We start from the raw sequence: 27,848 nt of genomic DNA on the forward strand, positions 1-27,848 counted from the left end.
CATACAGGCACACACAGACACAAACATCCATTCCCACCCTCATGCTCTCATATGCACTTACTCCACACTCAACCGACGTGGAGACAGACATAAAGAGACGCTGTACACACGATCACACTCCCCAAGCGTACTCTACTAACCAGGTCTAGGTACCCTTGCCCCTGGAGGGGGGAACTGCACCCAGACCCAGGTGGTGTTACCCTTTTCCCTGCAGTGGGGAGAGGCAGACCACCCCGACTCCGCAGCAGCAGGGAGGCCCCACACTCCAGACCGCAGTCGGACGGCCAACTCCTCCTAGCCCCCCCGGCTCCAGCAGGCCGCAGAGAACGGGGGTGAGAGAAGACTCCAAACCTCCCTCCACCCGCTCATTGTAGTGTTGATGCATGTGTGTTCTAAGGTGCATTTAAAACCCAGGAGGGCATGGAGCTACCTGCCAGAGAGCAGCAGGTAAGCGCATAGTCCCTCCTGCTAGCCCTCAATGTCTACGTGTATTTAAAATTGAGAGGTGGGCAACGACGCCAGGGGTGAGGTGTACACCCTGATGGTAACTTGGACTCCGTGTATCGTGCCCACCCCCAAGATCCTATATGTATGTGCAATGAGGGTGTGAGTAATGTGAATGTCTAAGTTGTGGGATAAAATTGAGGCAGAGGCAGCCAGAAGGGGACAGAGGGGGGGGGGGGGGCGGGGTAGCCTCCTCTGCACCCTGGTGACATACCCCTACTCCAAGGCCCTGCATGTGTGGGTGGTTGTGGTGGAGCGGGAAGAGGGAGGCAGCTGGAGATGGGGAGGGAAGGAAGGGAGGGGCAGGTAACCCTTCCCTGGGGCCAGCTCCCCCGCTGACCCCAGTAGGCACCCACATACTCCGCGACCCACCAGGGAAAGGGGACCCAGGCCCATCCAGAAACAGTCAGAGTGTTTCTCTATCAGCAGGAGCCTCTTTACACTCAGCTTCACACAGACGAGCTGAGGAACGATCAAGCAAACTTCTTCTTCTGTCATTTTTAACAGCAGCTTGCATCCAAAGATGTTGCACTACTGCCATCTCCTGGCTTTTACTCTTACTTCTCTTCCAGATCCTCAGATCCTCTTGATGACATCAGTATTTCTCAAAAATGAAAAACCACTCCTTTCACCTCATCAGGACTTAACTGATTAACCACTTTTTCAAACGTAAGTTTTATTTCACCACCAGTTCCCACCCTCAACACTCTCCTTTGACTTCTATACTTCCTGTAACTAATAACCACACGTTCAACCGTCTCCATAGCATTACACCATCACATAACCCAGTCGGATGTTTCCCCATCATAAAAAGAGAACCATTCAGAAAGCAGTGACCTGTTTGTATTCTCCTGCTGCCTATTTAACCCACTACTCCTCTTAACTTCTATTGTGTTTTGTACCCCATGTCTCCCTTTTGTTCCATTATCCCATGCCATTCTCCAGAAGTTCTTACTTTGTGTCCAAACTATTCTTTTCCCTCAGATTTCAACAATGGTATCTGCACATCTATGTCTACTTTTTTAACAGCTGCTTTAGCCAACCTATCTGCTCTTTCATTACCCACAATACCTCGGTTGAGGGGGTCAGACCAGCACAGTCTCTTTCAGCACACATGGATATTTCATCAGTCTCATAGACGCTGAGAACAATTTGTGTATGAGACTAAAGAAACAGTCCACACATAATTGAACAAAAGGCCTCTAAAGTTCTGTGGTTGCCACATTTCCACATGACTGTTTAATTACAGCAAAAACCATCATTATAATTATCTTGATTGATATTGTAATCTTAGTTTTCAACACAATTGTTCATTAACTTAAACAATGTTACAAGATAAATATATATTCTTAGTGCTTATTTTCTGATTAGATTGTTTTATGTATTTTAATAAGAGAGGCCTTTATAAACCAATCGCAGTGTGTGTCTGGCAGGAAGTGAAGCAGGAAGTCTGAATATAGCTTGTGAGCTTGTGAGAGACGTTTCAAAATGAAAACAGAGGAATTAGAGAATGAAAGTGCAAAGTAATAGTAATGAAAATGATATGAAATAAATGTCTTAGTGTGTTAATACAGGTGCCCATGGACTTGCTCAACCTCCTGGAAGAATACAGCAGAAAAATGATAGATTAACAGAATTGGGACGAAAACAGGCTTTGGTTTAAAATGTCACAGCTTCACCTCTCATCCTGTCCTTATCCTGAGAAGAAGCTTAAAGGACAGTTAATCTCCTGATGAAGACAGAAGACAGACAGAACAACACCGTGGACTTGAAGAATTAACAGCAGGCAAAAAGACAGTGCACCTGACCTAAAACACTGAAGGGTCCAGCAGCATGTATGTTGATGGAAACATGCGCTCTGAATTACAAGCTGGAAAGTGTACCAGTGACATGACTGTGTGAAACCACTGGATGGGACTGTCTGAGTTCATATTTGCCATGCTGGGAGTTAAGCGCCAAGAAAAGACTGAAAAGAGGAAGAGAGAAGAAGAAACAGCTGATTTGGGCCTGTGTTTGATTTGGGAGGCCACACAGGAAGTTGAGAGAAGAGGGGACGAGGACCGGTGAGAGGTGAAGGTTGGACGTGTTAAAGTGACAGCATAGGAAAGTTGGGTTGAACGTTGAGGCTGAATTTGTGGGTTTAGAAACATCCAGAGCATCACAACAGAAAGGTAAATAAAAAAAGAAAGAGAGATAAAGAAATAAATGAACTAATAATACATAAATTAATAGAAAAATAGAAAACACACATGTAGAAATTGTCACATGTGAAATTGTTTTTGGAGAGAATCAGAAGTGAGACAGTTTGAATCCACAGTTCAGCGCAAAGATGCAGGAATTAAATCTGATTATAAAAACACATCGAGGCAACGAAGACCAGCTTACACTCAATATTAATATGAACACACAACATACACGCAATGAAGACATGCTTACACTCATGAATGTGAATACATGACATAAATGCTGAATGGTGTAGATTTAACACACTTAAAGGCTGAAGCTGAGAAATAACTCAGGAAGTTGCAGGACAATAGAGCGACTTTTGTGACAAGGAAAAAGAGACTGGGAGGACCAACCAGGGATTAGAAGCTTAAAGCAGGTTTAAAATAGTGAATTAGAAGTGGTTTCCAGCTGATTGAGCAAAAGAAGTGACGACTGTAGAAATAAAAATAAAATAATAATAATTGAATTATGCAGCAATGTTTTGAATATGCATTTCTGTTGTCAGGGCAACTTCTCGAGATGTGACTCAATATGCAAATTAGTTGAATGAGTGGGGACAGAAAAAAAGAAAAACTCAAGTTTCCTGTCTGAGACATGAGTGAAGTTTGCATTGAGAGAAATATATCTGTGACTGTGTGAGAAGAACTGTTTGGTAAAATATATGATAGCAGCCGCAGGACAATTAAATAAAGTCTGTGACTAAGTGCAGTCGTGCAGATCTGGAGAAGAAGTTTATAATTTAGTGATGACACATTGTTATAAAGTGTTTAGAAAGGGCTTAATGGGAATATTACTGTTGGGCAAACTGTGCGGCTTTAACAAGATTTTCTGTGTATTTAGCAGGTGAAACAGGTGAAAGCAGGTGAAAGCAGGTGACCCCCGTCATCAACGAGTGCCCAGTGGAGAGAGTGGACAGCTTCAAATACCTCGGAGTTCACATCACGCAGGACCTGTCATGGTCCTGTCACATCAACACCGTGGTGAAAAAGGCCCGACAGCGTCTCTACCACCTCAGACGCTTGAGAGACTTCCAACTGCCCTCCAAGGTGCTCAGGAACTTTTACTCGTGCACCATAGAGAGCATCCTGGCGGGAAACATCTTAACCTGGTTCGGGAACAGCACCATGCAGGACAGACGAGCTCTACAGAGGGTTGTGCGGTCAGCTGAGCGCACCATCCGCTCCGAGCTCCCTGACCTGCACTCAATCTACAGCAGGCGGTGCTGGACCAAGGCCAGGAAGATCGTGAAGGACCTCAGCCATCCCAACAACAGACTGTTCTCTCTGCTGAGGTCAGGAAAGCGATTCCGCTCCCTGAAGACCAACACAGAGAGACTGAGGAGGAGCTTCTTCCCGCAGGCGATACGGTCTCTCAATCACACCACCACACAGTACTGACCCACACATACAGTTCTTACACACACACTGGACTTTCTGGACTTTGGTTTTGCACAACACTGGTCACTATATTCTTCATTTCCGGTTAATACTTGTACAGCTGCTGTTATTGTGTATATATTTATTTAGATTTAGATTTCTTCATACATTCTTATATAGTTCTATATTGTGTATTTTGTTGTACAGTTATTTTATTTTCAACTTTAATTTATATATTTTATCTTATTCTTTCCCAGTTAAATTTACCCTTCATTCTAATTTGTGTTGTACAGTTATTTCATTTTTAACCTTAATTTATATTTTACTCCTTCCTAGTTAAATTTACCCTTTTTAATTTTTCATATTTATTTCCTTTCTTATTCATAGCCTTTTCCTTTTTTGTTCTCTTTAGGTCACGAGCAGTTGTCCAAGCATTTCACTACATATCGTACTGTGTATGACTGTGTACGTGACAAATAAAATTTGAATTTGAATTTGAATTTGAATTTGAATTTGAAACTCTGTCAGCTGACTTCAGACTGTCAGGAAGCTGAAGAACCTGAGGCCAACCACTGAAACATGATGTGGGCAAAATGAACAGAGGGAGGGATTTTAAAGGTGAACATTTAGGACTTACTGCAAATGTTACTATGTCAAAGTTACTGTGACTCAAACAGAGGAAATTCAGATTTTTTTCTTTCCACACCCAGCATGTTTTGGGTGTTATATGCTATTAAATACTTTTAAATAAATTAAAAAGTATTTAATAGCATATAACACCCAAAATATGCTTCGGTTCACATTTAACTCCAGAAAATCATCAATCAAAACATGGATATTACCTGACCACAGATTCGTGGTGACGTCACTGCTCTTTTAACTGTTCGGTGTCTTTGTTTGTTTGCTGGTTGTAGAAATGGTTTATATGAGCTTTGAGCTGAGAGTCAGAGGTTTCTGTGGACACTGCTCATGTCGGCACTTATATTTCTGACCTTTTCTTATAACCGATTAAACATGATCTCCTCCCTTTTGCCCCCATTTTTGGTGGTGTAGGTACAAATGATCAGGCATGACATTCTCATAATAAATAAGATACTGCAAATAATTATTTCTGCATTTGTGCGATTGAAGTGAATTGAAAATGTGTATGAAATGACACTTTTTAGTTTTTAGTTCACCATTTATGAGGCTTCAAGAAGAAAATAAAAGACAGATCTGAATGTTTGAAAATGTTTTGGAAAGATTCTGTAAAGATGAGATGAAAAATACTCAAAGGATAAATTTAATTGGTTTATTATTTAGATAAGTTGAAAAAAGTTAAACAAGTAAATGAAGAAACAAGGCAGAGGAGAGAAAAGCCCAACAATCCCCTCTGAGCAAGCAGTTGGCGACAGTGGGGAGGAAAAACTGCCTTTAAACGGGCAGGAACCTCCGGCAGAACCAGGCTCAGGAGGGGACAGTCAACGGCCGGGACTGGTTGGGGGGGTTAACAGAGGTGGAGCAAGACGAGGCTACATCAGGTGAGGAAGCAGTAGCGTCTCTCCTCCGGAACAAGTGGAACCATTTTCTCTTTTTTTTCATGCACTTTTCCACGAGCGCTTTTTTCTCCAGGATGAGATTTCTCAGCTCATCGATGGTTTCTGCGTTTTGTTCTTCAAGTTTCTCACATCTTTGTTCCACCTCTTCCAATGTTGCTTGTTGTTCTTCAAGCTTGTCTTTGAGTTGTTTGGATGTTGCCTCCTGTATCAGCTTGTCCTTGTGCATGTCTGCATTTCTCTGTTGGACCTCTTTGTGCTTGTCTTCTAACTGCTCGTTTCTTTTCTGGATTTCTTGGAGCGTGAGCTGCAGGTCTTCATGTATTTTGTCTTCTTGTTGTTTTTGCGCCTGCATTTGAGTGTTTTCACGCTTCAAGTTATTGAATTCCACCAAAATCCCCTTAACGAGCTCGTAGTTTTTTCTCGCTATCTGATCGATCCTTCTCTGCATCTGTGAGCAGCGTTTCTCCAGTTTGTCCTTTTCTTCTTCCACTTTAGTTGCTTTGTCCTCCAGCTGATTACAAAACTCTTGCAGTTTTAGATTTTTAGACTCAAAGTCCTGGACGATACGTTTTCCTTCTTTCAGTCTTTCCTGCTGTTGCTCTTTCTGTTGAAGAAGGTCTTTATTTTGGCGCAGTGTTTCATCCAGGCTTTCTCTCAGCATGCGGTATTTTTCCTGCATGCTCTTCAGTTCGTGCTGCATGTCTCGTTGCTTTTTGTCCTGCTCTTCCTTCTGTTGGAGGAATTCTTTCTTTTCTTCCACAGCTTCATGGAGCTGTCTTTGGAGGAGCCGATTTTTTCGGTCCATGTATTGGAGATCCCGTTGTATCTTATCAGTCATCGTTTTCTTGTCTTGGAGCTGGTTGGTCATTTCTTTTAGTTCTGCACTCTTTTGCCTGTTTTCTTTAATGAGGTGCACAATCTGCTCTCGGGTCTGAGCAAACTTGATTCCCCAGCCCTCATTAATAATTTTTATGTCCGGCTGGCGCTGTTGTCTTTCTTCCAGCTCTTTATTTTGGGCTTCCATTCGTCTACACTTGTCCTCCAGTTGAAGTTTCTCTTCTTCAATTTGTTGCATTTTTTTCTGGAGAAGGTAGTTTTCCTTCCTACTCTCCTCTAACGCCCTTTGGAAGGATGAGGAGCCATTTGGGGAAATTGGCCGGGCACGCCAGGAAGGAGAGGCGGCGTAATCTTTTTGAATTGGTTGTTTTTTTCTTGGAAACATGTTGGAGTTTCTATACGATGACTTTGAAGAGCTTGTGGTGAACGTTTTGTACGCTGCAAACACAGATGCTGCTGAAACGAACTAAAACTTGCTGTTTCTCACCCCTACTTAAGGAAAAACATCAAAGGACTTAAGATTCTTAAGATCTATGACATCATCACTCCCTAAGCCAATGAGATTGTCACAAGACATTTTGGAATGGGGTGTTTTTTTTTTAAACTGTTTTCAAACTTAACTTAAAATTTCAGTGTTTCCTGGTTGTGGACTATTGGTTAGTCCAGCCGATTAAGAAATTAATTGTCACAAACATCACTAATATTATATAACAGACGACAGAAAACACGAGTTTTTTTTCTACTCAATAGAGGTATAATAAAAGTTTTTTTAATTATCCTACTTTTTATAAAAGAGAACATTTATTAAAGAATATGTATTTAATTAAAAAACTCTGTTCATCTAAAGCAGGGGTCAGCAACCTTTAAGACCCAAAGAGCCAAAGAGCCATAATTGGCCTATCTGGGGTTGAAAGGCTCGATAAATGCACGGCGTTTCGCCGGGTACACCGGCTTCCGCGAGTGTGACGCTTATTTTGAGCGATGAAAAAATAACAAAATATAATTTTATTTGTATATTGCAAAATCACAATAATCTTCCAATTTAGAACTACAAGTTAAAAAAAGAACTAACATAAATAAAATACACTTCAGCTAATTTATTTTCACAAACCACGCGGAGCCGCACTATAAGGACTAAAGAGCCGCAGGTTGCCGACCCCTGATCTAAAGGGTTTAACAAAAAGGGGGAGCTTCCTGCTGGAAATTGAAATGTCCCCATGTCCCCACTGGGCGATCGTGGCTCAAGAGTTAGGAGTTCGCCTTGTAATCGAGCCCCGGCTTGGACAGTCTCGGTCGTTGTGTCCTTGGGCAAGACACTTCACCCGTTGCCTACTGGTGGTGGTCAGAGGGCCTGGTGGCGCCCCAGGGTGGCTGTAGCTACATCACCAGTGTGTGAATGTGTGCGTGAATGGGTGGATGACTGAACGTGGGTGCTTAACTAGTTAAAAAAACAAACAAACATCTGTCTCTTATTTTTTATGTCACACAGGAAAGAAGCTTCAATGTCTGATGAGAGGACATTAATTTGTTGGTGTTTGTGGTGTTTGGTGCAGTTTTCTTGTTTTCTGGCTTGTTGTTTATTTACAGTGGAGATGAAGATCTCTAACAAGTTGATTTGTTCACATTTGCACATCTTAATTTTTAAGAGGAATGTGTTTTTTTGAGTTTGTACACTATATGCATGTAAGGCAACCGTTTCCTTTTTCTGTATTTTTGTGTGCTGCTCTTTTAACAAAAGGGGAACAAAAGACATTTAAATCGACCTCAGATGATTTGTTTAAATTTTTACAAGGTCTTACTGAGGTGATGCAAAGTGAAACATGCTTCTTTTTTGGTAATGTGCTGGAAAAGCTTGAAAATTGACCTTGAATGTGCTTAAAAAGTGCTTGAATTTGACCCTAAAAATGTGTATGAACCCTGCATATATTGCAGTATTTACAGTTTATAGTAGGAATTTCATGGCAACAGCTAATCTTTATTTTGTTTACTGGGAAATGAAATGCTGCCAATTCACAAAGCTGTGCTTCAGCTGCACTTCCTGTTGTAGACTTGTGATGCACACAGGCTCTGTTCCAGCACTCAGCATGTTCTTCCTTATTTGCTCCACCAGGGGGAGCTCCTAAACTATGCCATCCTGATAGGAGTGAACCAGGGAGAGGGGCTGAAGTTTGTGGACGACAGTGAGGACAACGACGGCATCTCAGCTGCGGCGTTCGACTACACCATCTCCAACTTTGTTGACAACCTCTACGGCTACCCAGAGGTTGAGGACGCCACCTCTGTACACTGCCACTTTTTCAGTTATTCCATTTTACAGCCTCCTCTCACTTAACTGCATTTTGCAGCATCATCAGGTTTTGTCTCATTAGGAGCCGCGTTTGTTGATTTGTTCGTTTTTTTCTGTTTGCTGTATTCATTAAAATAAACGGATAATCGTCAAAATGACAAATGTGGACAATTATCAAAGCTTACATTACAATTCTGACAGCTTGAGTTCACATGAATTTTCAAAAGAATATAAAAAGCTGTGAAAGTGCTTTAAGCGTTTAAAACATGCGAGTAAAGAATGGAATCAGTAACATGTGAGCCCAGTGAAGTGCATCAAACAAGACAAGCGTGCTAAAGAGAGCCACTCATCCACATCACGGCGTGTCTGCGCCTTAACCTTTGAGGCTCTGTGGGCAGTAATGCTATCATCCCCCAGGTAGTGGGCTCCCAATCTCAGTGTCGGTGTTTCTGACAGATCGGCCTGCGAACCCCTCACAGCCGGACCACAGTCACAGTACAGACATGTTTGGATAATGCAGTCGTGCTTCCTCTCTGCTGCCTGTCACTCCTTCTGTTATCAGAAAGACTTTTTTTTCCTCTCTAGATTTCTCACTCACTTCCTGTTTACGGACCACCAGTGGGTGGCACCAGCTGTGGCCACTGCCAAACTCCATGCTGAGTTTCAGTCCCCAGTTTACTTTTACACGTTCTACCACCACTGCCAAACCGAGACGCGGCCCGAGTGGGCCGACGCCGCGCACGGAGACGAGATACCTTACGTGTTCGGCGTACCGATGATCGGTGCCACGGACCTGTTCCCGTGCAACTTCTCCAAGAACGATGTGATGCTGAGCGCTGTGGTCATGACTTACTGGACTAACTTCGCAAAGACTGGGTAGGCCTCATGTCACAGTAGTGTAAACTGTACACGTTACTGTATGTTCTCTGACAGCCTTCTAGTCATGTTGAATACTTGAATCTAGGTTGCTAGTTTAATTCCCGTGTGGCTTTGAAGAATTGAACATACTGGTTCACCAAAAGCATCCAGATCCCAGAGCAGCCGGTTGGTCTTAGATAGTTTAAAGGTTGCACAGAGAATGGGCCTCCTGTCTGTATTCAGTGTATTGATGCCACATGTTACTTATAATGGAGACTGAATATAACTTTGAACTGAAACGTTTAACCTTTATGCTCCACCAGGGACCCCAACCTGCCCGTCCCTCAGGACACCAAGTTCATTCATACCAAGCCCAACCGCTTCGAGGAGGTCATCTGGACCAAGTTCAACTGGAAGGACAAGCAGTACCTTCACATCGGTTTGAAACCTCGTGTCAGAGACAACTACAGAGCTAACAAAGTGGCCTTTTGGCTGGAATTAGTCCCTCATCTTCACAGCCTGCACGACGTGCTCTTTCCCACCACTACGCGCTCCCCCGCAGGCCGTGACCCCGGCACCATGAGGCCCAGAAACAACGTTCCTCGAACCACTCGTCATCCTTACCCTACCTTCCCATCAGATCCTGAGCCCGAGGGCTCAGAGCGCCCGCCCCAGGACCTCTTTCCCGGAGACACCCGCGACTACTCCACTGAACTGAGCGTGACAGTTGCAGTTGGAGCGTCGCTCTTCTTCCTCAACATCCTGGCCTTCGCCGCCCTTTACTACAAGCGTGACAAGCGGCACGAGATGCGCCGGCACCGGCTGTCCCCTCAGCGGGGCGGCCCCGCCAACGACCTGGCTCACAGCCAGGAGGAGGAGATCATGTCCCTGCAGATGAAGGACTGGGAGCACGACGCTCACCACGACATGGAGCCCCTGCGACCCCACGACATCCTGCGGCCCGCCTGCCCTCCCGACTACACCCTGGCGCTGCGCCGCGCCCCCGACAACGTGCCGCTGATGACGCCATACACCATCACCGTGATCCCCAGCACCATCACCAGCATGCAGCCTCTTCACGCCTTCAACACATTCCCCTCCACCGGCCACAACAACACCCTGCCCCACCCCCACTCCACCACCAGGGTATAGTAGGGACAGGCCCGACACAGCGCCACCTAGGGACCAGGAACACTGGCTCTGCTTCCGCTCTGGAAGGGAGGCCTCTAGACGTGGGCCTTCGTTCTGTCCTCTTATTCTCTTCTTTCTCCAAAAGCAACTACACCTGCTGCGTCATGTGCTGTAAAACTTGGCAGCTCCCTCCACTGGTGGCATGTGGAGGTGCAACTGAAGTGTCCAGCAGCAGATGAGCAGTTTGGGGTGGGTGACTCAGATCTTTCAAAGATACTGTTTTCAAAGACGGTCTGCTGTTTCCAGGCTCAAGACCTCCAACATTTGTCAAAGGGACGAATGCTCTCTCGCTCCTCGCTGTTTTCTCTTTTTTACGCTGGCGTCATCTCTTTTTCCATCTCCTGTGTGTTATGTGCACATTATGCTTCTCTTTTCTACATCCGTGTTTTATTACTGCTCTCTTCCTCTCATTTGACACGCCTCCCTCCTGCTCTTCTCTAAAAATTCCCGATCTGCTGAGCAGTCTGGAGGGGGAGGCGTACACTAAACATATAACCATGAAAACACTGATATCTTTCATTCGACCAGCATTTTTAGGTGCCAAGTAAGTACTGCTGTGTTTCATTTCTCATCGAGGGAGAAGAAAAGAAAGAAAAATAGAGTTTCGCTATTTACCGTCAACTAACAGAGTTCTGTCATGTTCTCATGACAAAGTGCCAAACTGGCCTCAGTCGTGATTTTCTTTCTTCCATCTTCTCTCTTTTTGTTGTTTTGTTTGAAGCATTTGTTTAATTGTTGTTTTTTATTGTGTGGAAAGAATTTTTCTGAAAATATAGATATAGAGAAATGATATTAAATATAGTTCTATATAAAATGTGTACAAAGGAGAAAGTATATAAAAGGGTTTTCTCAGTGGGGGATCTATGCATGAATTATTTTTAAAGACGCGGGGAAAAGGACACTGTACCTGTCGATGCACGTTTCCCAAAATCTAAACGAGTCATATCGCTCCATGTTTGCTACTTTTGGTTTTAGGTTTTCTCCCGCAGAGTAAGAGCATCGCAGGAGCATCGCAGGAGCATCGCAGGAGCATCGCAGGAGCATCGCAGGAGCATCGCAGGAGCATCGCAGGAGCTCCTGAAGTCAAACGACGCCTCCCAGCACTCATTTATTAAAACGGAGTCGATGCCAAAAGTCTTAAACGTTAGAATCAAAGCAACAGCTGTGAACTCAGTCATGGTGTCATGTGCAGCCTCCATCTTACTGTCACTACTTTTTCATTTTAGGGTACGTGAGGTAAAGCGTCCGTCGATGTAGCTTGATTGTACAAAATTATTTTTCTACGTTATTAACAAAACAGAGCAGAGACTGATGCTGCTCCTGTCTGACCCCCTTATGTCTGCCACATGTGTATTCTGACTTCATATCATCACTGCTCCCTCCCTCCTCCTCTCTCCATCCTACACCGCCTTTGTTATTTAACACCGACCCCCCCAAACTGATAATCAGACAAATTCCCAAACAGCTGACTTCACTGTGTCGACACCGTTCCTGACTATTTCTGACCTCAGCTCAGCTCTGCTATTATCCTCACATTAAGGGTTCGTTCACCTGCCTGCAGATGATCTGTGAGCTCGTCGATTGTAAATTAAACTCTAAGCACACTGAGGGTAACCGGGAGGCGTTCAGGGCCTGCAGTGCAGAGCTGCAACATGAAAAAAAGGGATGGGGGCTCAGATCTCCTGAACAGGGTGGAAACAACACGGTGGGTTTGTGCTGTTTGTGATTCCTGCTCCGTCACTCTGGTGGAGACCACTGCAGCTCAGCAGCGCTCCCTGCTGATCCTCTGATGAAGATGTCAACAGTATGTAAACTGAGCTGATGTGCTGCTGTTTGAGCCCACGTGGTAGCGTACGTCCAGTATGGGAGAACTTAGTCACCGGTGCTGTCTTTGCTTGTGCTCTAGCTTTAGCCTGTTTGATTGTTTGTTTTCTATTTTATTACTGCCTAAAAGGGGAGGTGGGGGAAACACATGCCTGACTTCTCCTGTCAGAGGTTTTGTAAGCTCAGTGGAAGGGAAACGTGCACAAAGTAAATCATAAAACAACTGAGTGGGGCTGTGCTGCAGGTGGATCAGTGCTGTGGACAGTAGCTGTGGAAAAGAGACTGGACAAAGACTCTCAGCCTTAAATACAGGACAGAGGATGATCCGATCATCTTTCAGCTAACAGTGTCGAGCAGAAGGACGGCCGGCTGATGCGTCCGTACGAACCCTTTTGTACTCACTCCTGTGTATAAGGAGGTGGCGAGGGGTTGTGTAGTTAACCTCAGTGATAGGTTTGTAGCATAAACCTATTCGTTGGAACGTTAAGGACAATTTAATTACATAGCAAAGCAAGACACGAGTAGGCAAAGTTCTTCATGTTTCCCGTGCATGGGAGAGAACCGGACAAACGCCGTTCCTTCGCTTCACCCCAGTTGCTCTCGTCCGCTCCCCCGTAACACTGCTCTTTTATTGAGGTTACATGAATATACATATGACGTTCATTAACATATGACGTCTACATACAAACAAAGAGTACGTTGCCTGTGCGTGCGTGCGTGTGTGTGTGTGTGTGTGTGTGTGTGTGTGTGTGTGTGTGTGTGTGTGTGTGGTGGGGGGGGTCAGAGTGTAACCCCATAAAGACTTCCCTAAACCTGCTGGTCTGGAAGTCCAGCAGTTCATCTAAACAAAAGGCACTTAGCCTAAATCAGATATAGATACATTTATCCTAAATGAACAGAGGGAGTGACTTTAAGTCTGATTTCAGTCTATGTCAGTATTAGTTAAGCCAAGAGTCAGGCAAAAGCTTTATGACCCGGAAAGTTCTAATTCCCACAACATATTGTTGAATTAGTAAGCAAAACTTTTCTGTGATGAAGATTTTTGGGGTTGTTGTTTTAGTGATGGGTTCATTCTGTCAGTTAGCTTTGGCTTGTTTTCTTATTTCAATAGAGGGAGTTTTACTAAACATGGACATGTCGAGGAGCGGCTCATTATTTCTGTAACAGTGCACTTAGAGAAAACTGTCAGGTGTCGCCCCCTTTGGTGATGATGTTTTGTGCTCTGATGAGCTAATAATCAGCTCTCTTTTCCTCCTTCTTTGTTCTAAGCAGGCCTGCAAGATTGAATTAACAGCGCTGTAAAACATTGTTGTGAGAGCAAATATAAGGTGAGCTTTTCCAGATTACAATGGGCTGAGGAAAAGGTCACCTGTGGGAACCTGCGAGTTCCTGTCTAAAGGATTGCAGCGAGTCAATCCAGTCCAAGATCATAAAGAACTCTTTTTCTAAAAACAAAAGAAAGAACAAATAAATGAGCTCATATTGATGAGGGTGGAGACTCTGATGCTTTGTGCGTGAGGCTCCACTATCAGCAAGATCTAGTGTGAATGTGTGTGCATGATGTGTGTGACTGGACTGTGACTGGACTGACCATGTGGACTAAAGTGTTGACTGACTTGACACTGAGACAAAGACTGGACCAACGTTAGGATGAGTAGATGCTGACAAACAATTCACGACACCGGTAAGAAAAGGGTGGATGCTTTGCTTTGCTTTTGGCAGGAGCAGGAGCACAAGAGAGAGAGAGGGAGACCGAAAGGTATCGATTTGTCACATGGCATCGGTTTGTCACATGGCATCGGTTTGTCACATGGCATCGATTTGTCACATGGCATCGGTCTGTTAGGTTTTGGGATGAGAACGTGTTGGATGGTTATCTGTCTTGGTCTGGTGGAGGTCTCTTCCCATAAGAAGACTGATGACATTTTCATTAACACTGAAGTGTTTCTTTTTTCTCTCTCCCCTCAGATGACTTCACACTATAACCAAGGACACCTCATAGGGGATCATCTGATTGTGGCTTCTCTAATAATCTTTCTAATAGTAATATTGTTCACTGTTATGTTACAGAGTGAAGTGAGATTAGTGCTGTAAAACTTCCACAACACTGAACAGATGCCACCACAGATATGTTGAAATCTCAGTCAAAACTAGCAAAAACAAATGAAATCCATGAATCAGAAATGCTGATTGTTGAACAGATAATTCAGTCTGTGCATGAGGAGGATCCACTTTAGACTAAACTACATACAGAAACACAGGAACCAGGGCACAGTGTAAATCCAGGACCTCTGTGTGCAACAGCTGACCTGTATGAACACAAAACACTGATTGAAGTCCACGTTGATGCTTTCTGTCTGTTTAACTTTTACATTTGAAGCAACACATTTTACTTCAAACACACAGATCAGGTAGAAAACTGTGGATTAGAAAACAAATTCATCAAGAAGGTCCTGAAGCAAGAAGTTCATCATTGCATAGAGTAAGAAAAAGGACATGAATCATCCCACGGGTCTGTGCAGTCGTTATATTATCATCAGCTAAATCATGTCTGCATACTGTGTGTGTGTGTGTGTGTGTGTGTGTGTGTGTGTGTGTGTGTGTGTGTGTGTGTGTTGCTTTTTTAAATCTTCTACTTAGAGTTCAAACTTGGATAAAACATTGCACTGCTTCATTTAATATCTAATTGAACACATCTGTGATTGAATTTGAATCTTAAATGTTTTGATTTCAAAGATGTGGTTCTGATATGAAGGAACAGGAAGTAAATTGTTGCCATGGATACAGTGAGACAGACGCCTCAGACCCTTATTTTTTATTTCTTTGACTTTTTATTTTATTGATTCATTTCTTTATTTTTACATTTTAAAAAGTGTATTTGTCTGAATGAACTAATCCCCATTTCCCATGCTTTGTATCACTGGTCATACTGGGAACAGCCATAGAAAATGTTTGCAAAGAAGAAATCTTAAACATGAGCAGATTCTCAGGCGATTTCTGTTTCCTAACCATTGTTTCAGTAACACGTCCCATCACTACATGTGTGTTAAAGATTTCTTTGGGATCAAAATCATCCACTGACAGTTATCAGTACAAACAGGATGCAAAAATCCAAAGTTCAGACTTCAGAGTTACTAAAACAGAGATGTGAGGAAAACTGGTTCTTCACACGACGTTTCATGTGTGAACAGTAGAGGTGGTTTCATTTTCACATGTAGGTGTTGCAGTGAGGATTGCAGGGAGACATTTGCTGAATAGCTGCAGCTCTGCTCCTGTAGACTGCCTCTGAATGTGTGTGTGGTGATAAAGTCACTTTAATTAAATGTCACCTGTCAGGGAAAACTTTGTGTTGACTGAAGAAAGTTCACTTCTCTTTCATTGCAGCTCCACTCTTATTTTTGATGCACTCATTTGTTTCATAAATGATTTCAATGATTTTGCCACAGCTCTGCATTGTCAGGTCGGAGCATGTGTGCTTTTGATGAAATGCTGATATGATGACGCTTGATTGGGGAAAGATTTCCACAGGTGGTGTTGTTGGTCTCCTTCTTCCAGTTTTCTTGTTGCTGCCTCTCTCCTCGCCTCAGTTGCTGCAGCTGTATCATGTATGTTGTTATGTTACATACAAAGAGGAATTTGTGACATTAAAGAGTAAAGATTCTTCTAATTGTTTTCATCTCATCTCCTACTGCTTTAGTCTGCGTGGACAATATATGAGTAAATCATTACCAAGCCAGATTATATTTGGAATATTTCAAACAGAGGACATTACAGTGAAATCTGCTTTCAATGTGACATTTACTTTGATCCTTTAAGACACAGTTTATACATCAGACAAGCTGTTTGCAGAGCGATTAAATGTTTGATATTGTTGTTAAAGTTGTACAGATGAGCGTTAATCACCAACAGCTTCATTAATGTGGATGAACTGGACGGTTCCAGGGAAACTATCAGGATCACACGCCTCCAGTGGTCACTGTGAGTAACTACAACTCTGCACATACAATAATTAAGATGAAGAAATGTTTTTATTGTAGAAAGATGAACCAAATGTAGTTTGACTCTCTGACAAACGATGGCAAGATAAAAGTAGTTTGTTAAAAAAGACACAAAAATGGTAACAATGCAAACAAATACAAACAACAGCATATCCTGATATGAGGCTCACAGATCAGGATCAGTACAATACGTAGCAACCGACATTGATGTTGCCATGGTGACCGCTGCTATATATAGTGTTTCTGTTACCTCACTTGTCTTAAACATCAACGCTGGCTGTTTTTCATTTTACTAATGAGTTCACTCTCTTCCCTCACTTTCGTCTCTTCCTCGTGTTTGAGCTCCTCTCAGAGAGGATTTAAGAAAGAGCTTTGATGATGGCTGTAGCTCAGGAGACAGAGCAAGGCATCTCAGAAGGTCTAATGATCAGAAGGTTGGTGGTTCAATCCCTGACTGCTCCAGCTGGCACACAAAGTATCCTTGAGCAAGACACTAACCCTCTCCGATGCATCCATCAGAGTATGAACGTGTTAAACAAGAATCAGTCCATTCACCATGGAAATATCAAAGTAGAAAGTGATGGCAGTTATGATTGGCTGCACAGCTGGATCACATGACCAGGTGAGTGGTACAAATAACAGGAAGCTTCTCTTGTGGCTTTAATAATCATTTGAATTGATAACTTGTGATTTACAGACTGTTCTTTATCTTTTCATTGTCGTCTGAAACACAGAAAAATATCAATGTTGGAAAATATGACATTTATATCTAGTTTCTAAAGGATGGTTTAATTCTCCAAAGGCCACCACAGACATGACAAAGTTATTTCATCATTATAATGCACAAAAACAAAAAGCAGGATGAGCCCTGCTGCTCACCAAACTTGTGTTGAATAATAATTTGTGAATCATTTAGTTTAAAACATCAACTGACTGAATCCATGAATCTCATCACGTGTTTCTGAGTGAAAGACACAGACATGAACAGACTGAACTGTTTCTCTAACAGGTAAGACTAACTACAAAGAGTCAATTCATACCTAAGTGTGCCAAAAAAGTCTGAAATACCCTTCATGAAACCAGTCGATGGATCCCAGAACCCAAATCCAGGATAAAGAGGTTCAGTGAATGTGGTGTGGAAGGTGTGGAGGTGGATCAGAGAGTCAGAGGAGACTCTGTAGAAGGACAGAGTGCCAGCAGGACAGTCCACATACACTGCTACTCTGTTAGAGACAGAGGAGGAGGAGGAGGAGGAGATGGGTGTTTCTCTGTTATTGTGCCACACAGAGGAATAATGATCAGAGCAGCAAAGACTCCAGGACTGATCATTTCCACCAAACACACACTCATCACTCCTTCCTTTCCTTTTGATTCCTCTGTAACTCACTGATATCCGAGCCCTCCTCGTCCACTCGACCTCCCAGTAACAGCGACCAGTCAGACCATCTCTACACAGCAGCTGTTCACAAACATCAAATCTGTCTGGATGATCAGGATGTGACTGAAGCTCCTCCACATGTGTCACCTTCCTGTTGTTGTCAGACAGTTGGAGCTTTGTGTTCACTGTGTTTGTGTCGATTGTGAGTTGACAGGAATCTAAGTTCAAAATACTTATTAAATACATACATCATTGATTTAATGCCAAATAATTTCATTTCCAACATTTACAATAAATTAATTAAAAATTTAATGATTTTTAAATAAATGTAATTAATCAATTAATAACACATTTAATTAATTATTTAAGAATCTATTTATTTAATTCATTTGGGCCCTTCTAGCCCTGCAGCTGTGCATGTGCTCACATATCCACTGGTATGTGTCCTACAGGTATTCTCACAGCAGTGCTGCTGAACATTAAATGACCAGCAGATGTCAGTTCTTCATAATAAGCAGTTAAACTTTGTGTGATCTGCCTTTGGGTGAAGCAACAAAGCCGGAAAAATTGGACACATTCACAGAGCTTTACCACACCATCACTAGACAACAATGGAATTATTTTAACTAAAAACAAATAATCAGAAAGTCTTCTGCCTGGTCTCGTACCTCTGTGTTTCTGTAACATGAATAATGAGCTGAAATTCTCCTCACGACACCACCGATCAGCTCGAAGGGCCCTCGAGTTTACCTGCATGCATCCTGTTCACCTGTCAGCTGTTTAACACCTGCTGCTTATTCAGCAAACACGCCCACATTACCTGGTGACAGTCACAGTTTAATGCGGGCCGCTGTTTGTCAATATAAAATAGTTTAGTTCCAATATTGTGCACATAATTTGCAAATGCACCATATTTTACAGACCATGAGGCTCACTGGATTATAAGGCGCATTAAGCGAAACAAAAATGTCGCATGAGTCAAACTTTACTCAGCTCATTCTTCTTACTTCCTCCACTTCCGTACCATTGATTCATTCATGTTTAATTCTCTCACAGCTGCTTTATTCCCATGTTGGGAAGGGCGATGGACACTAAGATAACTACAGAATACTTTATAAGTGAACCTGATGCTTTAATCAGGATTTGGGCTATTTGCATTTAAATTAAATCAGTAATATAGTTCTGCCACTTATCTGCTCTAATGACTGGAAATCTGATATCCAGTCACCAGCACAGCTCACTCACTTACAGTCACTGACTTCACTGTTTTTGCTCCTGAGCAAATCAGTTTGTTTTAGATTAAAGTTGTTTCATAACTGCATCATTTTACTGAAGTTTAATGTGTCAGCGGAGCACATGTGGAACTGAACCATTCGCTTGTCTTAATTATCTGATGTTTATATGTGTTACACTTTTTTAATCTTTAATTTTAAATTGAAACTAACATTTAAAAACATTTGGTACAATGTGGAAAGAGGAAGAGTATTTCCAGCAGGAGCAGAAACGTCTGACTCAGCATGACGATGCTGTTGGTGGATACTGAAGAGCTCAGCCTGTCAAGACAGGATTAGGTTATTGTTTTCAAAAATGTTTATTCAATTATATTCTGAGGCCAGTTATCTGGTATAATCTTTGGAAGTCTATTAAAATAAAAATGAAATCAGATGTGTGGTCTTTTGGTTGTTTTTGTTTTGTTCAATAAGCAGATGTTGGTGTTTCAGCAATGCAGTAACTTAAGTTTAAAAGGCTTGTTAGAAACTATGAAACACATCATACAGACTTGTGGACATTAGAAGACGACTAATAATCATCATGAATAAGACTAAAGGCAGGAAGGTGTCCTTTATAACTAATAATATTAATAACTAATAATATTAATATCATAGTCTGTCTGCAGCTGAGACAATACAAACTCAAACTGTGGGGAGAAGATTATATCACTTCAGTTTAAATTGACCTTAAGTGCCACATTTTCACAGACTTCTTTATTTACAGCATTTTTTACGTGCTGTATAGATTATACAGTTAGGTCCATAAATATCTGGACAGAGAGAACTTCATTTCTGATTTTGGTTCTGTACATACACTAAAATCAATTTTAAATGCAACAACTCAGATGTGTTTGAAGTGCAGACTTTCAGCTTTAATTCAGGGGGTTGAACAAAGAGATGCAGAAAAATGTGAGGAACTAAAGCATGTTTAACACAATCCCTTCATTTCAGGGGAAATGTGGAGGAAAAATTAGAAAAATTAAATAACTTAATTAAATTAATTAAATCATAAGATTGTCAGCTGATAACCAGCTTCATGCAACCGCTTATCCTGGTCCCAGTGTTAGTGTCAGTGAATCCAGTTAACAGAAAGATATCCTGGATATACTCGACTGACTTTTTAGACTCAAGATTAATAATCATAATAAAAATTATAGTCTAACATCCAGAAATCTGCACGATGTGTTTCATTATGTCTAACAAGCCTTGTACAGTTAAAGCTAACAGTTACTACATGCATCAGAACATTTCTATATTTTTATATCTATAAAAAGAAATCGGACACTTGCCAGACTTTATCAAAGGTGTGAGCGTCACAGCAGAGGCCTTTGTGTCAAAGTAGCTGAGGATCAAACAGAAAAACATGAAGGTTTTCCTGGCCTGGGATTTTATACAAATATTCTGCAGTACATCAAAAACAAAAGAAAACCATTAATGAACATATGAACATTACCTGATGCTGCTGACGTGAAGCAGAGCAAAGTTACAGAGGTTTGATTACAGACACAGCTGAGCGTTTTGCAATTTTGCATCATTTTAAAAAGTTTAAATTTGTTCAGTATTGAACGGCAGAAACGAGGCTTTGTTTTCAGAAGTAAGTAAAAGAAAAAAAAACAGCGTCCGACAGGCTGTAAGAACGGTAGACTTGTGCATAACAAGCAAGCGAATAATGCAGAAAACAGGAAACTGTTCTAGAAGTACAGAGAGAGAGAGAGAGAGAGAGAGAGAGCTGTGCATGAAGTGTGATTTTATCCTGGTGGCAGCAAAACAATCAGAGGGAATTCATGACGATGTTTATGTGAAGCGTAGTTTGGAGCTTCTTTTGCTGCTGGTTTACTCAATATTGTTTGGAGAGATCAAACCTGCAGCTTCAGAATCAGCGCAAAAAGGGCGTAAACACAAAGCGTGGAGCCGCCGCAACATCATAATCAGCGAGCTGTCGGCTTTCAGCTCGTGTCCGTGCAGTCAGGTGAGAAAGTCACATCTCACTGATTCTGATGCGTCGGCGGCTCCGCGCTTTGTGTTTACGTCTTTGTGCAGAATCCGTGTTCCTGCTCTCATTTACTGTTTTAGCTGTTTGGTGGTTGTTGAAACTTTGGGAGGTTTAACCTGAGATTCTGGCGTTTTGGCCAAAATAAATTTATATTAAAAATCGATTCAGGGTTTTAATGAATCGATATCACGTTATCCAAGCCAGAATCGATTTTAATCAATAAATCGATAATCAAAACCACCCCTGATGCATATACACGGGTCACACTGCTTATTGAAATCCCCCAAACATCAGATCTTAATCAGACAGGTTTTTGTTTTTTGTTTTCAAAGTTTAGACTTTGCTTCTATTGGACTTTTTATCAGTAACACGTGCTTACTTTCTGCAGGAACAGTTGAAACTAACATAAATAAATAACTCCAGAGCTGATAGTCAGCAGGGGTTTACAAGTTGTGGCCGCGTTGTCGGTGGTATAAGCTCGACCACTTGCAAGGTGAGCTGGCAGACATCACTGAACTCATCAGAGATGATCAGGTTCATTTTGACAAAGTGAGCAGATATTTAACCTCCTAGGACCTGGCGTCCACATATGTGGACATCACAATTTGGGTTGTTTAGACCAAAATACTACATTTTGCTCTACAAGGGCCTGATATCCACTCACAAGGACGTTATACTGCCACTGTGCTATCGAAATTTTAGACAAATATCCTCATATGTGGCTCTCATTTTTCTCAGAAACAAAAAATGTGGTAATTCTTTGTTTTTACATTCATCAGGTCCCAATCAGCCCAAATATCAAAGAGAAATTAAAAATGAATGCCACGGAGGAGTTTGGGTCTTAGGAGGTTAAAGATTGTGCCACTACATTCTTGTCTAGAAGATATTAAAGTGTATTTGGTGACACACAAAAAAGGGTAAAGTTTAAGTATAGTTTGGGTCCACACATGTCCAAACCCTGGTGTGTAGGCCTACTTAGTTTTGAGGAATTGTCATGGGACCGGGGTCTGGGTGACCCAGGGCCTGTAAGAAGTTATGGACATGTGTGTTTTTGGTGCTGCTGTCTCCTGTTTCCATGTTTGTGTATCTAGGTGTGTGTGTGTGTGTGTCAGCCAGGAGCCTGGCCACACCTGCGGAGGAGAATTACTCACACCTGCAGCTGATCAAGCCTCGTCAGAGGAGCTACTTAGGAGTGTGGTGGAGCTCTCTCCGATGCTGGATCATTGCGTAACTTCACGTTAGTCTCTTGGCGAGTTAGTTAAGGTTAGTCTGCAGCATTGTGGTGTTGCTGACGGCTGCCTCTTTGTTATTCCCCAGGAGGAGTGTGGAGACGAGAGGGCAGTGAGCACGGGGTGCTCAGACACTGAGGAGCGGAGACAAAGAACACTAACACTGGCAAGAGGACATGTCAGAGTCGGGAACACACTGGGGATTTATTGTTGTTTGGATTATTTAGCATCACTGTAAATAAACGCACTGACCTCATCAAAGAGTCCAGCATTGGGGTCCTCCTTCCCCTCATCATAGTCTGCCACGCAGGCCGTGACAGAAAAGCCCACTAAAAGAACGCCCACCAGACCAAAGCAATGGTTTTGACTTGATCAGCATTAACCCCGCCCCCTGACTTTGATGGGTGAAGCTGACAAATAAAATGTATTTATGAACAGCGATGCAGGGCCAGGAGTAGCAACGTGAATTAAATAAATACATCATTAAATAATTCATTAAATGTGTCAGTAAAATAATCAAAATAGAAAACAAACCAATAATTGATTAAATATGTAATTAACTAATTTGAATTGTATATAAACAAATAATGAAACATTTTAAATGAAATTAATGGATAATTCATTATTAATATATTTCTTTAATTGACTATGTACATTTTTAAATTAATTACTGAAATAATTAATTCATTAGTGATGTATTAATTTAATACAACCATAAAATACCATAAAATTGCTAATTTACTCAAAATAAATGTAAGACATCAATATTAAAGGTTAAATTATGATAATGAATACATGCAACTATAACTGATGACATAAAAATGAGGATTTCTTAAGCTAAAGCCAAAGTGCTGACTCATTTGTCATGTTACTCTCAAATGTTTTCCCTAATAACAAGAACATAATTACACTTTAGCCACAAGAGGGCAGCAGCATTAATATAAGTCACATGTATATAAAGGTACAGTGATTATATTACAGTGATTTTGACAAAAACAAAACAGTTGATGGCAGTGTGTTTTTCCATGACAGAATAATTACGCACACCCCACTTTGCAGTTATTTATTTGTAAAAAATGTTTGGAATCATGTATGATTTCCGTTCCACTTTGTGTTGGTCTTTCACGTGGAATTCCAATAAAACTGATTCATGTTTGTGCTGTAATGTGACAAAATGTGGGAAAGTTCAAGGGGGCCGAATACTTTTGCAAGCCACTGTAAAGTTCACTATCAGTAACATCATAGCACCACCCAGCTGTATAGAAACTCCGTCATGCTAGCTAGTACACAGTATGAGTTATTGTAACTGACTGTAAAAAGTCAGCACAAGGAAAACAAACTCCACCTAAACTTGGTTTATATCTGACCCAGACAGACTGCAGGTCATAACTTCTTACCTGAAGTTCAGTTCACCTGACACTCGGACCGGCGGCCGCCTCGGGTCTCTGCTCCTCCTGCCTCCCCTTTCCCTCATCCACCTGCTGCCTCTGTGGAAGCTCCGCCATAGCCACCACCAAACAACTGACTTATTTTTACATATCGACCAGCATCCGGACAATCCGCCACCTTCCATCGTTTATACCGTTAGAAAAAATAAAAAAACATCATCGGCCCATAAAAATGAAAAATCACCATCAGTATGCCCGATGGCCAGTCCAGCTATGGTCGTGCCATCAGTTAACCCTTCACGTGGCAGCTGTGACACGCGTGCCCAGGGTTGCCGACCCCTGCTCTAAAGCATCTGATTTGGATTCCTGAGATCAAATATATTTTCCTTTGTGTTTGTTTTCTTCCCATTTGTGGCTTTAATGTAGTGTTACATCCTGTTTGTTTGCTTCCATCTGTATACATGTCCAGATTCACTGTTATGTTTCTATTCTTACATTGCTGTGTGATCACTGTTCCCTCTGCTGACTGATGTGACCTTTTGTATCTCACACTGATACTTGTCATATTTGTATCTGCGCCTAAAAGATAAAAAGTTTTCCACGCTAAAACACAGCTCCACCTCCTGCAGTTCTCCCTCTGAACCACTAGATGTCTCTGTTATCTAAATGAAGACGTGCAGCACAGCAACCACAGCAGCGCTCAGATCACATGTGTCCTGTTATTATGTATAAAAGCATGAAACAGGTGAGACAGGTGGGATCAATATTAATGTTGTGGAAATATATGAAAAAGCAACAGAAGAGTGAAAACATTTCCTGTTTCTAGAAAGATCTTTCAGCTCACAGCTGCTCACAGACTGTATTTACAAGTGACAAACTGCAACTCTACAGTACATCTACAGTATATATCAAATATATTCTGTATTCAAATCTATTGAGTGATGTTTGAAAGTCTTTCCAGGTGAGTTTGATCCAGGAGGGTCTGAAGCCAGAGTCAGACAGAGACTGTGCAGAGACTGTAGAAGGACAGAGCAGCAGCAGAGCAGTCCAGATACACTGATGATCCTCTGTCAGATCCAGAGGGACACACAGGGATGATGCTGGACTCTACATTGTGTCTGACAGTGGAGCTGTTCTCAGAGCAGTTCACTCTGCAGCACTGACAGTCATCTGCACTTCTTCTCATTCCTCTGTCAGTCACTGCTGGATGAAGCTCTCCTCTCCACCTCCCAGTAACATGGCCCAGTCAGAGCGTCTCTACACACAAGCTGCTGCTGCTTCAACCTCTCTGGATCATCAGGACACAGCTCCTCCTCTCTCAGCACACACACCGTCCTGTTTACCATCATATCCTCCACCTGCAGAGAGAAGAAGGAAGAGCAGAGGAGATAAACGAGTGTTTCCAGAGACTCTTCATCAGCTGTCAGTCAGTGATGCAGCACATCCAGTATAAAGAGCAGCAGGGACTTCAGTGCTGGGACTGTACTAGGACTCATTGTTGCTTCACTTTTTCTAATCTTTGGATTTTTATTGAAGTTGATGAAAATGTTTTTCCCTCCTAGTTTGAGTTTGGACTTTCATTCATTAGAAGAACCTTGGTGTGTCCACTCTGAGCTCTGTAGGAACCCCAACAACAAGCCCAACAATCCAGATGGACGGTTCCAGCTGTTAACTGGAGGAATTCCATCCAAACATCTGCTCTCACTAAATTCTTCCTCACCTACAGACTGTGTTCTTCACTGCTTTAAACATGGAAATGAATGCAGTCATTGGTCTGCGTGCTGCTTTGTTCAGAGAGCTGATTGGCTGTTGACAGCGTTTGATCAGAGCGTGTCAGTCGTTACCATGGTGACCATAAAGGTCAGAAACAGGAAGTGTTTGTGTCCAATCCTGAAGCCTGTCACCATTCTCCTCTCACAGCTTCACTGAGAAGCTGCAGCTTTACAGGAAACACTGGATCTTTGTTTCATACTGACTGTGTTTAGTACAGTACTGCTGACAGCACCACCCACTCACTCCATCACTCTACTTACTCCAGAGTCTCCAGTCTGTAGTCTGGACTCTGCTGAAGAGCAGACAGCTGCTTCACATCTGGATCCTTCAGGTTGTTTCCCCACAGGTGCAGCTCTCTCAGATGGGAGGGGTTGGACTTCAGTGCTGCTGCCAGATAATCACAGCTGATCTCTGACAAACCACAGTCCCCCAATCTGTATAAAGAATGAAAGATGTAAGTTTATTAGACAAAGTGTGAGCTTGAAATCATTCAGTGTTTCATCATCTGTTCAGAGCTGAAGAAGGTTCAGAATGTAGAAGTTTAGAAAATGGAAACTCCAAACAGCTGAAGCCAACAGGAAGCAGCTTCAAACAGGAAACTGTGCAGAGTTTCAGACTATATGTCCTGATGCAGCCAGTTGGATTTTGGAGATTTGAATCTCTGTTCTGTGACTAAGTCCTTGAATCATTTCTTCCAGTTGGTCCAACAAGACAGACTAAGTGTTGGACATGTGTTGTGGCTCCATTAGGGGAGCTTCTAAATGTGATGTGATGGCCCCTCTGGGTCTGTCAGGTCACAGCACTGAAGAGAGCTCAAACTGGGCACACAGTTGTTCCAGTCTGGACCAAAGACTCTATACTGGGACTGAGGGACTGCTTTGACTGCACCCACTGGGACTTTTTAAAGGCTCATGTTCTCACTTAGATCATCGATTTCTACTTACATTTCTTTCTGGGAAAAATGGGGATTACTTTGGAAACAGGAAGTATTTTCCCCAATAAGCAGCCCTGGATTAGTAAATCACTCCAACATGTTCTCAGGCAGAAGAAGCTGTCTTGTTATGAGGGAGAGAAGAAAAAGATTGAGGCACAGAAACTTGTTGAAAGAGAGATAAAGCAGCTAAAATCAGGTGTAAAAGTAAAGCAGAGGATGAGCTGAATAAAGGACACTCAAGGCTGGCTTGGAAAGGAATGAAGTCCATGGTGGGGATGCAGAACAAGGAGCAAAGATGAATGTGATGCTGAATCAGCAGAAGACTTGGACTCATTTGATTCCAGCTTTGATATCATTGATTTCAATGAAGAGCTTTGTGATTGTAGCAAAGGGCTGGTAGCTCTGAGAGTCCCACTGATGAGGTGTTTGTGTGGAAATCTCTTAGTGGGACCAAAGAGAGAAAAAGCCCTGGTCCTGATGCTGTGGGAGGGAAATGATTGAAGTGTGCTGTGAGGAACAGACTGGGAGATTTTCACACATTTTCCAGTCCTCCTTGGAACAACAGGAAGTTCCCAGCATATGGAAACAAAGGTTAAGTGTCCTATGGCACTCAGTGATGATGGTGATGGTGGCCCCACCACCTCCACCTCTTTGTAAAGGAACTAACTGTCATCTGAAGCTTCAAATGGAACTAAGACTTCCTCCACTAGGTGGCAGTGTCTGATGAGAAAGTGTTAGTGGAGCTGGCCTGGAGTCAGAAACAGGAAGATGCAGGATTTGGGCTGAAATGGGGAAAAGTGGTTCGCACTAGTGCCTTAAAGCAAGAAGGTTGTAGGTTGAAGCTTGTTGGCCTTTCTGTGGAGGTTGGATGTTCTCCCACAGTCCAATGAAATGCTGCTTAGGTTCATTGGTGCTTCTAAATTGGCTGTAGGTGTGGATGTGAGAGAGTGCTTCTCTGTCTCTCTTTGTTGGCCCTGTGATGGACTGCTCACCTGTGCAGGTGGACCACGCCTCTTGCCCTATGACAGCTAGGGCACAGGCTGCAGCCCTGTGAGCCTAAGCTGAATAAACAGTTAGCAAAAATGATCCATAGATGGCCTGAAATCCCCCAGTTAGCAGTTTGGTAGATAGCTATGACATGCTAATCCCATCCAGCAGCTGTATTCTACCTGTAAGCTGATCCCTGCTGAGCCAAAGCACTTTTTCATATACAAATTACAACCTTTAATAGAAACCTATTGGT

General features: G+C 42.4%; 3 protein-coding genes across 3 annotated transcripts in view; 1 reads left to right on the plus strand and 2 right to left on the minus strand.

The window, feature by feature from the left end:
* The window catches only part of LOC146634664 (neuroligin-2-like), a 107,669-nt gene extending 96,891 nt beyond the window's left edge, over positions 1-10,778 (plus strand). Inside the window, exons 4-5 of the mRNA XM_085349932.1 lie at positions 9,388-9,644; positions 9,950-10,778. Of these exons, the coding sequence (XP_085206058.1) occupies positions 9,388-9,644; positions 9,950-10,778 (1,086 nt within the window). The remainder of the gene's footprint in view (positions 1-9,387; positions 9,645-9,949) is intronic.
* Positions 1-27,848, minus strand: part of LOC146634667 (protein NLRC3-like) — a 90,697-nt gene that overhangs the window by 30,252 nt on the left and 32,597 nt on the right. The window lies entirely within an intron of this gene.
* On the minus strand, positions 17,655-18,263 carry LOC146634668 (stonustoxin subunit beta-like). Its single transcript, XM_085343471.1, has one exon. The coding sequence runs from the start codon at positions 18,261-18,263 to the stop codon at positions 17,655-17,657; it is 609 nt and encodes a 202-aa protein (XP_085199597.1).

This window comes from Diplotaxodon limnothrissa, linkage group LG3 (genome assembly GCF_057381915.1).
Source record: "Diplotaxodon limnothrissa isolate DT_005_m linkage group LG3, D_limnothrissa_male_GT1.1, whole genome shotgun sequence".
NCBI classification, from domain to species: Eukaryota; Metazoa; Chordata; class Actinopteri; order Cichliformes; family Cichlidae; genus Diplotaxodon; species Diplotaxodon limnothrissa.

Excerpts from the sequence above, each read along its gene's own strand:
- LOC146634668 (XM_085343471.1), bottom strand. The coding sequence starts at position 18,263 with ATGTATTTAATAAGTATTTTGAACTTAGATTCCTGTCAACTCACAATC.